The following is an 11764-nucleotide window of genomic DNA, read 5'->3' on the forward strand; positions in this document are numbered from 1 at the left end:
CTGGCACTTGGAACCTGGGACCTTGCCGAGTTCTCAGTTTTGAGGCCAGTAAGCCTTGTGGTGCGGAGCCCTAGGCCTGAAGCACCCAGAGAGAACTTTCATTTGAGCTGAGCCTCAGAAGCAGCCAGAATGACCTGGAAACAGAACCCAGAGCGCTTGGCCTGTCCACTTCGCTGGGTGAGATGGCCTCGGTCCGTTGTGATTCGCAGGAGAAATGGATGCGCGCTTTGGCTGTCTCCCCTATCGCTGGGGTACTTTGGGCGGAGAGGGAAAGACCAGGTGTGGTCATACACAAAGGTGCATATTGTGGCTGCGAAGACGACATCTTCCTGGGTGCGCAGTGCCTCCGGGTCTGGATGAACTCTCATCCTAAGCACGTTGTTGTTAGCTGCCACCGAGTCATCCCCCAGTCATGGCGACCCACGCACAGTGGAACAAAACACTGCCTGGTCCTGCACCATCCCTGTGATCGGTTGCAGATCAGACAGTAGTGTTCCATAGGGTTTTCATTGGCTGATTGACAGTAGTAGGGTTTTCATTGGCTGATTTTCAGAAGCAGGTTGCCAGGCCTTTTTTCCTAGACTGGAAGCTCCGCTGAAACCTGTTCAGCATCATAGCAACACGCAAGCCTCCACAGACAGATGGGTGGTGGCTGCACATGAAGGACACTGGGCAGGTATCGAACTTCGGTCTCCCATCTGGAAGGCGAGAATTCTACCACTGACCCACCACTGCCTCCATCCTAAGCATTAAAAAGAAAAAGAAAAAGAAAAAAACGACCATTGCTGTCGAGCGGATTCCGACTCATAGTGACCGTACAGGACGAGTAGAACTGCCCCGTAGGGTTTCCAAGGAGCTGCTAGTGGACTCGAACTGCCAGCCTTTTGGTTAGCAGCCGAGCGCTTAAGCACTGCGCCCCCAGGGCTCCTCGTCCTGAGCATACACGGTGGTGTTAGAGTAATCCCTGGGATTTCACTCCTGGGGAGGCAGTGGGTTTGCAGTAGACACTGTGAATGGCTCTTTAATTTTTCTGGAGTAGGACAGGTGTTTGCACACGTGAAAATGTCCAGGAACTATTGGTACATTCGAGATTGTCTCTCTGCAGACACGACATTGTCAAGTAACAAAGACTCGTGTTCATAGTTTAAAACCAAAAACAGCCGCCATAAACCAACCCATACCACGAGGCTAGAGAGCCCAGCCCTGTCACCCCTCTCCGTGTTTTGTTTTCTTTTTAGGGAAGTGCTTATCCTCCCTCTTCCTGGGTCCTGGTTGGGCCTCCCTGGGGCTAGGCTGGGGCAGATGTCCCATGGAGATCTCGCTTTCTCTTTTGTAAAGTAAAAAAGCAGAAGTGCTGTAGTGTTTAGAGTGGGGAGGCCCAAGGGGCTGGATTCGAAGCTCCTCAGCCAGCTGTGTGACTGTGGCTTCGTCACCTCCCCTCTCTGGGCCTTGCTGTCTTGCCTGTAAAATGAGAATCCTCAGCGTCACCGCTCGTGGGTGTGTGGGGATGATTGAAGGTAGCAGTGTGTTCAGAGAGTTGAGGACAGCCTGGCTCAGGGACTCAGGACGTGAGGGGGATCTTTCACCCCCCAGAGCTTAGGTGCCCCCGGGCGGAGGTGTGGGCCTTGTCCGCCCCAGAGCTCTCGTGGGCAAACACCCCTCCCTGCGGGTCCCCGGGCAGCGACCTTTGCCAGCCCTGCCCTCCTGGTAAAGCAGGCTCGTTCTCAGTTCCCAGTTCCCAGGGCTGCAGCCTGGATTCCAGGCCCAGCCAGTTCAACCAGCCCAGTGGACCCCTGGGGGAGGGTCAGGAGGAAGGAAAATAAGACCAAAACCAGCATTTCGGGAACATCAAACCGCTATTAAAGCCTAGTTAGCCTGCTCAAGGCCTGCAGTCTCTTCCTTGAAGAGGGAGGTTGACAGAGTCAGGGGATATCACCGAGGACCACAAAGCAAGACCTAACTCTTACGATCAACTGACTACCTATGCTAGTCACGATAAGTTCTTCACCTCTCTGCCTCAGTCTTCTCATCTTTAAAATGGGGATAACAGTACCTACCTCGTAGGGTTGTTGTGAGCATTAAATAATAGCGTGAAGCTCTCAGGATAGCCTCTGACACCTTGGAAATGCAGAGAAGGTTAGCACTATTATTATTGCTATTACAGTACAAGTATTACTACTGCTGCTGCTATTATTACTGTTATTATATTGAAAATTAAGAGTCACTGTGTGTCAGGCAGTACACTAAACACCTTACATGGGTTTATCTTACCCTCTTATTAACCCCATGATACACCAGTTGCCCCTGAGTGAATTCCAACTCAGGGTGACCCCATGTGCGTCAGAGTAGACCTGTGCTCCGTGGGGTTTTCAGTGGCTGATTTTTCAGAAGTAGATCGCCAGGCCTTTCTTCCAGGGTGCCTCTGGGTGAATTCAAATTGTCAACCTTTCAGTTAGCAGCCAAGCACATTAACCATTTACACCACTTAGGGACTCCATGATATTACTTGGATATTCCAAAGATCGCCAGTTTACAGATGAGAAATTGAGGCTTAGAGAGGCCTGTTGTTACTTTTCACCAAGCATCACGCTAAGCATATCAGATTTATCTCGCATAATCCATACAACAGCCCTATAAGGAGCCTGTTACCAGAAGCAAACTGAGGCTCAGAGGGGCAAAGAGGCACAGTCACTTGCCCCAGGCAGCAGAGCTGGGTGGAGCCCAGATATGACCCAGAAGCTGTGCCCTTCCCCCCAACTCCCCAGTGAATGTCGTCATGGCGACTTCGCAGATGAGGAAACTGAGGTTGAGGGAGGGTTAGCAGAAGCCAAGGCCCCCACCAATGAAAGCCTGAGGGGTTTGGGGTCTCACATGCCAGTGAGTCACTTAGCGGAGGATTACTTCCTTTCCTTTCTCCCCACACTCCCTTTCATGCTCCACACAGCCCCCTTCTCCATCAGGGATCCAGAATTCAGCCAATGAATCTCTGCTCAGCCTGGGAGAGCAGGGCAGCTTGGTGTCAGACATAAGAGCCTGGCTTTGCCTGTCCTGGATTCAAATCTTGACTTCCCTCCACACTTGCTGGGTGACCTTGGGCTGGACACCTAACCTCTCTGTGCCATTCTCCTCGCCTGTATGTCGGGGATAACGAGAGCCCACCCAGGATGTTACACGGGTGAATCAGATGGTGCGGGCAAAGTCCTCTGCACGAGAAAATGAGTATGAGCTGCAGCTCTTAGGTCATCGGATCACAATGTTAGAGAATTTGATCCTCTCTCTTGGTAACCTTGACTTGTTCCTTTCCAGAGGGCTCTTGTCTTTCCGATCTTTTTCCTCTTGTGGTTGCCTCCCACTAATGAGGAGAGAGGGGAGGACAGCCATGCAATTTTAGTGCAGTGGGGAGTATATGTACATAGTGAAAAATGCGTGTGTCATAAGTGAGGTGAAACTTCACAGACCGAACGCACCTGCGAACCCAGATCAAGAGCAGAACATTCCAGGCCCCCAGAAACCCCCCATGCTTCCTCCCAGTCATTACCCCCTAAGGACAGTTAGCCACTGTCTTCTAACTGCATAGATTAGCTTGGGCAGTTTTTTGTTCTTTATGTAAATGAACTCATAGTACACTGATTTTTTGCTTTTTTTTTTAAGTTTAAGGAAATGTTTTTATAATAGCTATATTGAAATATAATTAATGTATGTACAGTTCACCCATGTAAAGTGTACCTCAATTTTGGAACATTTTTATCCCCCTCCAAAGGAAACTCCATACCTTTTAGCCATTAACAGCCCAACTCCCCATCCCCTGTAACCTCTAGGCAACCATTAATCTCCTCTCTGTCCCTATGCATTTGCCTATTCTAGATATTTCATCTAAGTGGGATCGTACAATATCTGTCCTTGTGTGTCTGGCTTATTTCACTTAACAAAGTTTTTGAGATTCATCTGTGTTGTAGTACGTATCAAGGCTTCACTCCTTTTTAAGGCTGACTGATATTCCTTTGCATGGGTATACCGCATCTTATCCATTCATCAGCTGGTGGAAATTTGCACTGTTTTCACTTTTTGGCTTTTATGTTGTTAGTTGCCGTCAAGTTGGCTCCAACTCAGACACTGGCTGGTGCTGTGCCATCTTCAGCATTGGTGGTATGTTTGAGGCCATTGTTGTGACCACTGTGTATTTTGAGTGCCTTCCCACCTCGGGGCCTTATGTTCCAGCACTGTAGCGAACTATGTTCTGTTGTGGTCCATACATAGTGTTTTCATTGGCTAATTTTAGGAAGTAGAGCGCCAGGCCTTTCTTTCTAGTTTGGCACCTCTGCCGAAACCTGTCCACCATGAGTGACCCTGCTGGTATTTGAAATACCAGTGGCATAGCTTCTAGCATCACAGCAACATGCAAGCTACCACAGTACAACAAACTGACAGACGGATGGTGGTTGGCTGTGGTTTTTTAGAATTTTTACTTTTTAAACAGGAGAATCCTTTCCTCAAATATAATCTGGTGAGAAACCGCACTCCATAGAACAGATCAAAGTGAACTGCTGTGGGCCTCATCCCCACCCCAGCCCCTCTGGGGGACACTAGGATTGTACAGGTTCCAACCACCAACATACAGGTTGTGGCAGGTGAAGGGCGGGTGGGTGGATCCTGAAGATACATTGCTTCCCTCCCACCCTTGCACTTAGAACGGAAACCCAACTGTTACCAGCTCTGCCCCGGGCCAGGTGTCCTGAGCGGGCCACCTTCTCTGGAGCTGGGCTCTCAAGGATTTAAGGTGTTGGCGTCCACTGGCACCAGCTCTTATGTTTGGCCAGATGCCACGGGAAAGCCAGGCCAGGGGCGAGGGTGGGAGAGACAGGAAGCAGCGCTGGGCGGAGAGACACAGAGGAAGCCAGGATTGGGACAGCCTTCTCTTCTCTTAGGCCCCAGCTTCTTCATCTGTGACGTGGGGGAAGGGCAAAGCACTGTGTTTACAGAGCCTTCAGCTCACACAGTGTGTGATTCTGTGCAGACAAGACACGTATGTGGCTCTTCGCCCTTTGCCAGTATCAGTTGGTTCTGTTTTTGAGTCCCAAGTGCTGATGAACATCCCACCCCCTCCCGCATTTCCCACCCTGGGAGTTTCTATTTTAAGTCAGCTGACTTCCTTGCACCTCTCGCTCCTGGGCACGCCTGTTGGTTCCTCAAGATTACCAGCCTGTGGTCTGGGCCTCTTCCAAGGCCACTGCTGTTGAAGTCCTTGGACCAGAAGAAAAAGGTGAGCAGGAAGCAGATTCTGAGAACAAAGGATGGCCTTATGTGGGAAGGTCAAGGGAGAAGGGCAGGCAGGTAAGGGACTCATCTAGACTGGTACCTGCCAAACCCACAGCCCCTGAGAGCCAGCAACACAGGCCCAGCTGCAGCACTTCTGTGTTTGAAATGCAGCCACTCCCTCCCCAAGCCAGCATCTTACTCTTTGTCTTCTTTTTCTTTAAAAGAGCTTTATTGAGATATAATTTACATACCATAAAATCTGTCCATTTAAAGTGTAAAATTCAATGGTTTTTAGTATCTTTACAGAATTATTCAAGCATCACCACAATCTAATTAGACTAATTAGAGACCATTTTTGTCTTGCTTAAAAGAAACCCTGTGTCTATTAGCATTCACTTCCGTTTTACCCCAAGCCCTTGTTGTGTGCCGTCTAGTCGATTCCAACTCCTAGCGACCCTGTAGGTCCCTACAGGCTAGAACTGCCCCATCGGGTTTCCTAGGCTGAAATCTTCATGGGAGCAGATTGCCAGGTCTTTTCTCCTGTGAAGTGGCTAGTGGGTTCGAACCACCAGCCTTTTGGTTAGCAGCTGAGTACCTTAACCATTATGCCACCAGAGCTCCTTCCCCAAGCTCTAGGCAACCACTAATCTTTCTGTCTCTATAGATTTGCCTCCTACTCTAGACTTTTCATATAAATGGAATCATACAATATGTGTTTTTCTCTGTCTAGCTTCTTTCACTCAGCATAATGTTTTCAGGGTTCATCCATGTAGCATGTATCAACACTCGATTGCTTTTTATGGCCAAATAATATCCCATTGTATGGATAGACTACATTTTATCCATTCATCCATTGATGGACATTTGAGTTGTGTCTACTTTTTGACTATTATGAACAGTGCTGCTGTGAACATTGATATACAAGTTTTTGGGAGGACATATGTTCTCATTCCTCCTCGGTACATACCTAGGAATGACATTGCTGGGTCATATGGTAATTTGGTGCTTAGACTTCGGAGGGCCTGCCAAAGTGTGGTGCACAACTCCACACCAGCATCCTGCTGCTCTCAGTCCAGAGCAGCCAAAGCAGAATTTCCTTCCCTGGAGTCTCACTGGGCCCCAGGTGGTCTCTGACCCCCTGGAATAGGGTACATATTCCATGTCTCTGCATTTTTCTGGGGTTGAATGTCCAGTGTGTTGATCAGATTCTAAAAGACATGTTTGAGCGTCCTGAACCTCCCCACATAGCATATGAGAGGTGGACAGAGAAATATGGCATACTCCATTCCTTTCTCTAACTCTGAACTGTTCCCGTGGGACCTGCTAGGGATAAAAATACAGCTTGATAAGTGAAGACAAAACCATCTGATGTCTGCTTTCTCTTTTTGCTCTTTTTCCGGGCATCTCTCCCCCCTTGGAAACTAGCAAGGAGAATTTCAACAAAGTCCCTGACCTGGAGCTCAATCCAATCCGATCCAAAATCATCCATGCCTTCTTTGACAACAGGTGGGTGAGTTTCCCTGAGACCAGCCTGTGGCAGGTGATGTTGTCCTTGGGGAAAGTGTTTTAGGTTTGTAACTTTTCACGGGAGGAGCCCTGGTGGTGCAGTGGTTAAGCACGTGACCAAAAGGTCGGTCGTCTGAACCTACTAGCCGCTCCTTGGGAAAAAGATGTGGCAATCTGCTTCCATAAAAATTATAGCCTTGGAAACACTATGGGGCAGTTCTGCTCTGTCCTATAGTGTCATTACGAGTCAGAATCGACTTGACAGCAATGAGTTTTTTAACTTCTCATGGTGATATGTCCTCTGCACATCCGTTTAAGTTGAGGGAGATAAGGAGGGCCATGTTGGGGAAAGGTTAAAAGCACAGATTTGGGCCAAATACTCCTGGATTTGTGGCTGAATAACTTTGGACAGCTTGCTTAATCTCTCTGGGCCTTTTAGTTATCTACGGCTGCATAACAAATTACCCAAAACTTAGCAGCTTAAAACAACACACATTTTTTATCTTTCAGTGTCTGCAGATCAGGAATCTGGGTGTAAATTAGATGGGTCCTGTGGCTCAGGGTCTGAAATAAAGGTATTAGCTGGGGCTGGGGTTTTATCTGAAGGCTCGACTTGGGGAGGCTCCCCTTCCAAGCTTGCTCACGTGGCTGTTGGCAGGTCTTGGGTCCTCGCTGGCTGTTGATGGAGCCATGTTGATGGAGCCATATTGATGGTCATGTGGACCTCCTTATAGGGCTACTCCCACCATGGCAGCTGGCTTCACCCAGAGTGAGGAACAGGGGAGAAAGAGAACACCCAAGACAGAAGCAACAGTCTTTTTATTATTTTTTTATTGTGGTACAAATATATATTAACAGTTGCCAGTGTAGCCTTTTTTTTTTACATATATAATTCAGTGACATTAAGTACATTCATCACATTGTACAGCCATCACCACTGTCTGTTTCCAAGTTTTCTCATCACCCTTGACAGAAACTCAGTGCCCGTTAAACAATAACTCCCCCTTCCCCTAGTAAACTTGGGTCTCTCTGCATTTGCCTGTTCCCAATATTTCATGTAAGTGGGATCATACAATATTTGTTTTTTTGTATCTAACTTATTTCATTCAGCGTAGTGTTTTCAGGGTTCATCCATGTTGCAACATGTACTAGAACTTCATTTCTCTTTATGGCTGATTAATATTCCATTGTGATTATCCACCACGTTTTGTTTATCTGTTCATCTGTTGATGGACATTTGGGTTGTTTCCACCTTTTGGCTATTATTAATAGCACTGCAGTGAACACTGGCATACAAGTATCTGTCAGCATCCCTGCTTTCAAGTCTTTCGGGTACCTACCTAGGAGTGGATTTGCTCAGTCATATGGTAATTCTACGTTTAACTTTTTGAGGAACCTCCAAACTGTTTTCCTCAGCCGCTGCGCCATTTTGCATTCGCACCAGAAATGGATGAGGGTGCCAGTTTCTCCACATCCTCGCCAACACTTGTTATTTTCTGTTTTTCTGATCATTGCCATCCTCGTGGAGGTGAAGTGGTATCTCATTGTGGTTTTGATTTGCATCTCCCTGGCGAAGGACATCATGCTTGGTAAAGTAGAGGGAACGTGAAAAAAGGAAGATCCTCAACAAGATGGACTGACACAGTGGCTGCAACAATGCACTCAGGCATAACAACAATTGTGAGGATGGCGCAGGACCAGGCAGTGTTTCGTTCTGCTGTGCCTACGGTTGCTATGAGTTAGAGCCAACTTGACAGCACCTAACAACAACGACAACAAGTGACTAATGATGCTGAGCATCTTTCATGTGCTTGTTGGCCATTTGTATATTCCTCTTCGGTGGAAAGTCTACTCAGTTGCTTTGCCCATTTTTTGTTTTTTGTCCTCCCCGCCCCGCCGTGGTTTCATTTTATAATGGAAAGGTAAAAAAATAAAGTAGAATTTGTATATAAGTATGTAAATATCTAGTCACTGGGTGGTGCAAATGGTAAATGCACTTAGTTGCTAACGGAAAGTTTGGAGATTCGAGTCCACCCAGAGGCACCTCAGAAGAAAGGTTGGCAATCTACTTCCAAAAAATCAGTCATTGAAAACCCCATGGATGGGCCCAGATAGAATGGGAGAAAAACGCGGAACAGAACTCAAATTCTTTTTTTATTTTATTGTTGTGCTTTAAGTGAAAGTTTACAGTTCAAGTTAGTCTCTCATGCAAAAATTTATACATACGTTGTTATGTGACTCTAATTGCTCTCCCCATGCTGTGACAGCACACTCCTCCTTTCCGCCCTGGATTTCCCGTGTCCATTCAACCAGCTCCTGACCCTTTCTGCCTTCTCATCTCGCCTCTGGACAGGGGCTGCCCATTTAGTCTCATGTATCTACTTGAGCTAAGAAGCACACTCTTCACGAGTATCATTTTATGTCCCATAGTCCAGTCTAATGTCTGAAGAGTTGGCCTCAGGAATGGTTTTAGTTTCGCACTAATGGAGAGTCCAGGGGCCATGTCCTCCGGGGTCCCTCCAGTCTCAGTCAAGCGGTTAAGTCTAGTCTTTTTACTAGAATTTGAGTTCTGCACCCTACTTTTCTCCTGCTCCGTCAGGGACTCTGTTGTGATTCCTGTCAGGGTGGTTGTACCATTTTACATTCCCACCAACAGTGTATAAGTGTTCTAGTCTGTCTACAACCTCTCTAACATTTATTATTTTGTGGTTTTGGGATTAATGCTAGCCTTGTTGGGGTGAGATGGTATCTCATTGTAGTTTTGATTTGCATTTCTCTAATGGCTAATGATCATGAGCATTTTGTCATGTGTCTGTTTACTCACCTGAATGTCTTCTTTGGTGAAGTGCCTGTTCATATCCTTTGCCCATTTTTTAATTGAGTTATTTGTCTTTTTGTTGTTGAGGTTTTGCAGTATCTTGTGAATTTTCGAGATTAGATGCTGATCGGATTTGTCGTAGCCAAAGATTTTTTCCAGTCTGTGTGTTGTCTTTTTACTCTTTCGGTGAACTCTTCTGATGAACATAAGTGTTTTATTTTTAGGAGCTCCCAGTTATCTAGTTTCTCTTCTGGTGCTTGTGCATTGTTACTTATGGTTCGTATTGTGTTTATGCCATGTATTAGGGCTCCTAGCGTTGTCCCTGTTTTTTCTTCCATGATCTTTATTGTTTTCGATTTTGTATTTTGGTCTTTGGTCCATTTTCAGTTAGTTTTTGTGCATGGTGTGAGGTATGGGTGTTGTTTCAGTTTTTTGCAGATGGATATCCAATTATGCCAGCACCATTTGTTAAAGAGATTGTCTTTTCCCCAATTAATGGACTTTGGGCCTTTGTCAAATATCAGCAGCTCATAGGTGGATCAATTTATGTCTGGATTCTCAATTCTGTTCCATTGGTCTATGTCTCTGTTGTTTTACCAGTACCAGGATGTTTTGACTACCGTGGCGGTATAATACATTCTAAAATCAGGTAGCATGAGGCCTCCCGCTTTGTTCTTCTTCTTGAGTAATGCTGTACTTATTCGGGGCCTCTTCCCTTTCCATATGTGAAGTTGGTGATTTGTTTCTCAATCTCATTAAAAAACACCGTTGGGACTTCTGGCAAAATGGTGCTCTAAGCAGAAGCACCATGCCATCCCTCCACAGCAAAGATCCAAAAAACTAAGCCTAACAGAGAAAACAACAATCCTGAAACCCTAAAACATTAAATGAAGAGATAAAGAACTCAGCCAAGCACCAAATGGAGTGAGAAAACTGACAGAGAACGGAGAGCGAGGAGAGATTCAGGCAGAGGTCCCCTATCAGCTAACGCAGCGCGGATCCACCATCTTGGACTTCTATCGGAGGCCAGGAAACGGGGTACGAGAAAGCAGCTTCATGATGCTTCCAGCGGGAGACAAAACAACCAGTAATTTGCGATATACGCTTTCCCGCCCCCCACCCTTCTTCACCCCCACTCTGCCTCCTCTGCTTCCCACAGCCAGAATCTCTTGTCCGGGAAGCACCGGTTGCTTGGATTCCCGCCATCTGAACAGGCCGGCTCTCTGAGTGCCATTTGTTGGCTGCTGGTGTTGCTTTTTTCTGCTTCTTTTGATTTCTTCCTTACCTCTCACCACCCGCCCCCACTCTTCGCTCAAATACCTGACTCCGTGTGCCATCTTTGCTTCTTCCTGAGGGGCTGCGGAGCTCCAGTAATTTATGATATACGCTTTCTTACCCCCTACCCTTCTTCACCCACACTTGGCCTCCTCTGCTTCCCGCGGACACAGTCTCTGGTCCGGGAAGCACTGGTTGCTTGGATTCCACCAGCCCGCACTAGCTGGCTCTCTGAGTGCCATTTGTTGGCTGCTGGTGTTGCTTTTTTTCCTGCTTCTTTTGATTTCTTCCTTGCCTCTCACCACCTCCCCCTCCTTTCGCTCAAATACCTGGCTCCATGCACCATCTTTGCTTCTTCCTGAGGGGCTGCAGAACTCCGTTTGAGTGTGGAGCTGTTTCCCGGTCTGGGCTGCCGCGCTGGTGGGACCCCGAGGCTTTTGTTTATTTGTTTGTTTTGAATTGTTTGTTTGTTTTCTTTTCCTTTTCTTGAGTTGGGAGCCCGTTCTGGACAGGCGGTGCTGCATGGCTTGGAACCTACCCTTTGGCTTGCACAGACATGCAGACTGATCCCTGAGAGCATTTCTTTTTTTGTTGTTTTCTTTTCTTTTTTTTTTTCCCCTGTCTTTTGGGGGCTTTTCTTGTTCTTTTTTTTTTTTTTAATCTGTTTTCTTTTCCCTCTTTTTCCCTTTTTGTCTCTCTTCATTACTCAGTTTCTCGTCCCTCTATATCTTCCTTCTCTTTCTGTTCCCTGAATACCTGGCGTTGTATACCTCCACGCCTTCTAGCCAGGCTGTACTGCAACACCTGAGAACAACTTCCCCAGACCTCATAGCCGCACTGGTGGGATCCCTGGGAACTTTGCTGTTCTTTTCCCTTTCCGATTTTTATTCATTCTTTTCTTTTCTTGCT

The 11764-nt window shown here is 46.9% G+C and overlaps 1 protein-coding gene across 6 annotated transcripts in view; it reads left to right on the forward strand.

Moving 5' to 3' along the window:
• Positions 1 to 11764, forward strand: part of TESC (tescalcin) — a 71849-nt gene that overhangs the window by 34420 nt on the left and 25665 nt on the right. For 5 of the 6 annotated variants that reach the window (XR_002824527.1, XM_004379041.2, XM_023733775.1 and 2 more), the window contains one exon: positions 6682 to 6762. The exons of the other annotated variant lie outside the window; for it this stretch is intronic. Coding sequence is in view for 4 of the 5 variants with exons in the window: in XM_004379041.2 (XP_004379098.1) it covers positions 6682 to 6762 (81 nt within the window). In the remaining variant the exon portion in view is untranslated. The remainder of the gene's footprint in view (positions 1 to 6681; positions 6763 to 11764) is intronic. 6 annotated transcript variants of the gene reach the window in all.

This window comes from Trichechus manatus, unplaced genomic scaffold, assembly GCF_000243295.1.
Source record: "Trichechus manatus latirostris isolate Lorelei unplaced genomic scaffold, TriManLat1.0 scaffold00061, whole genome shotgun sequence".
Lineage (NCBI taxonomy): Eukaryota > Metazoa > Chordata > Mammalia > Sirenia > Trichechidae > Trichechus > Trichechus manatus.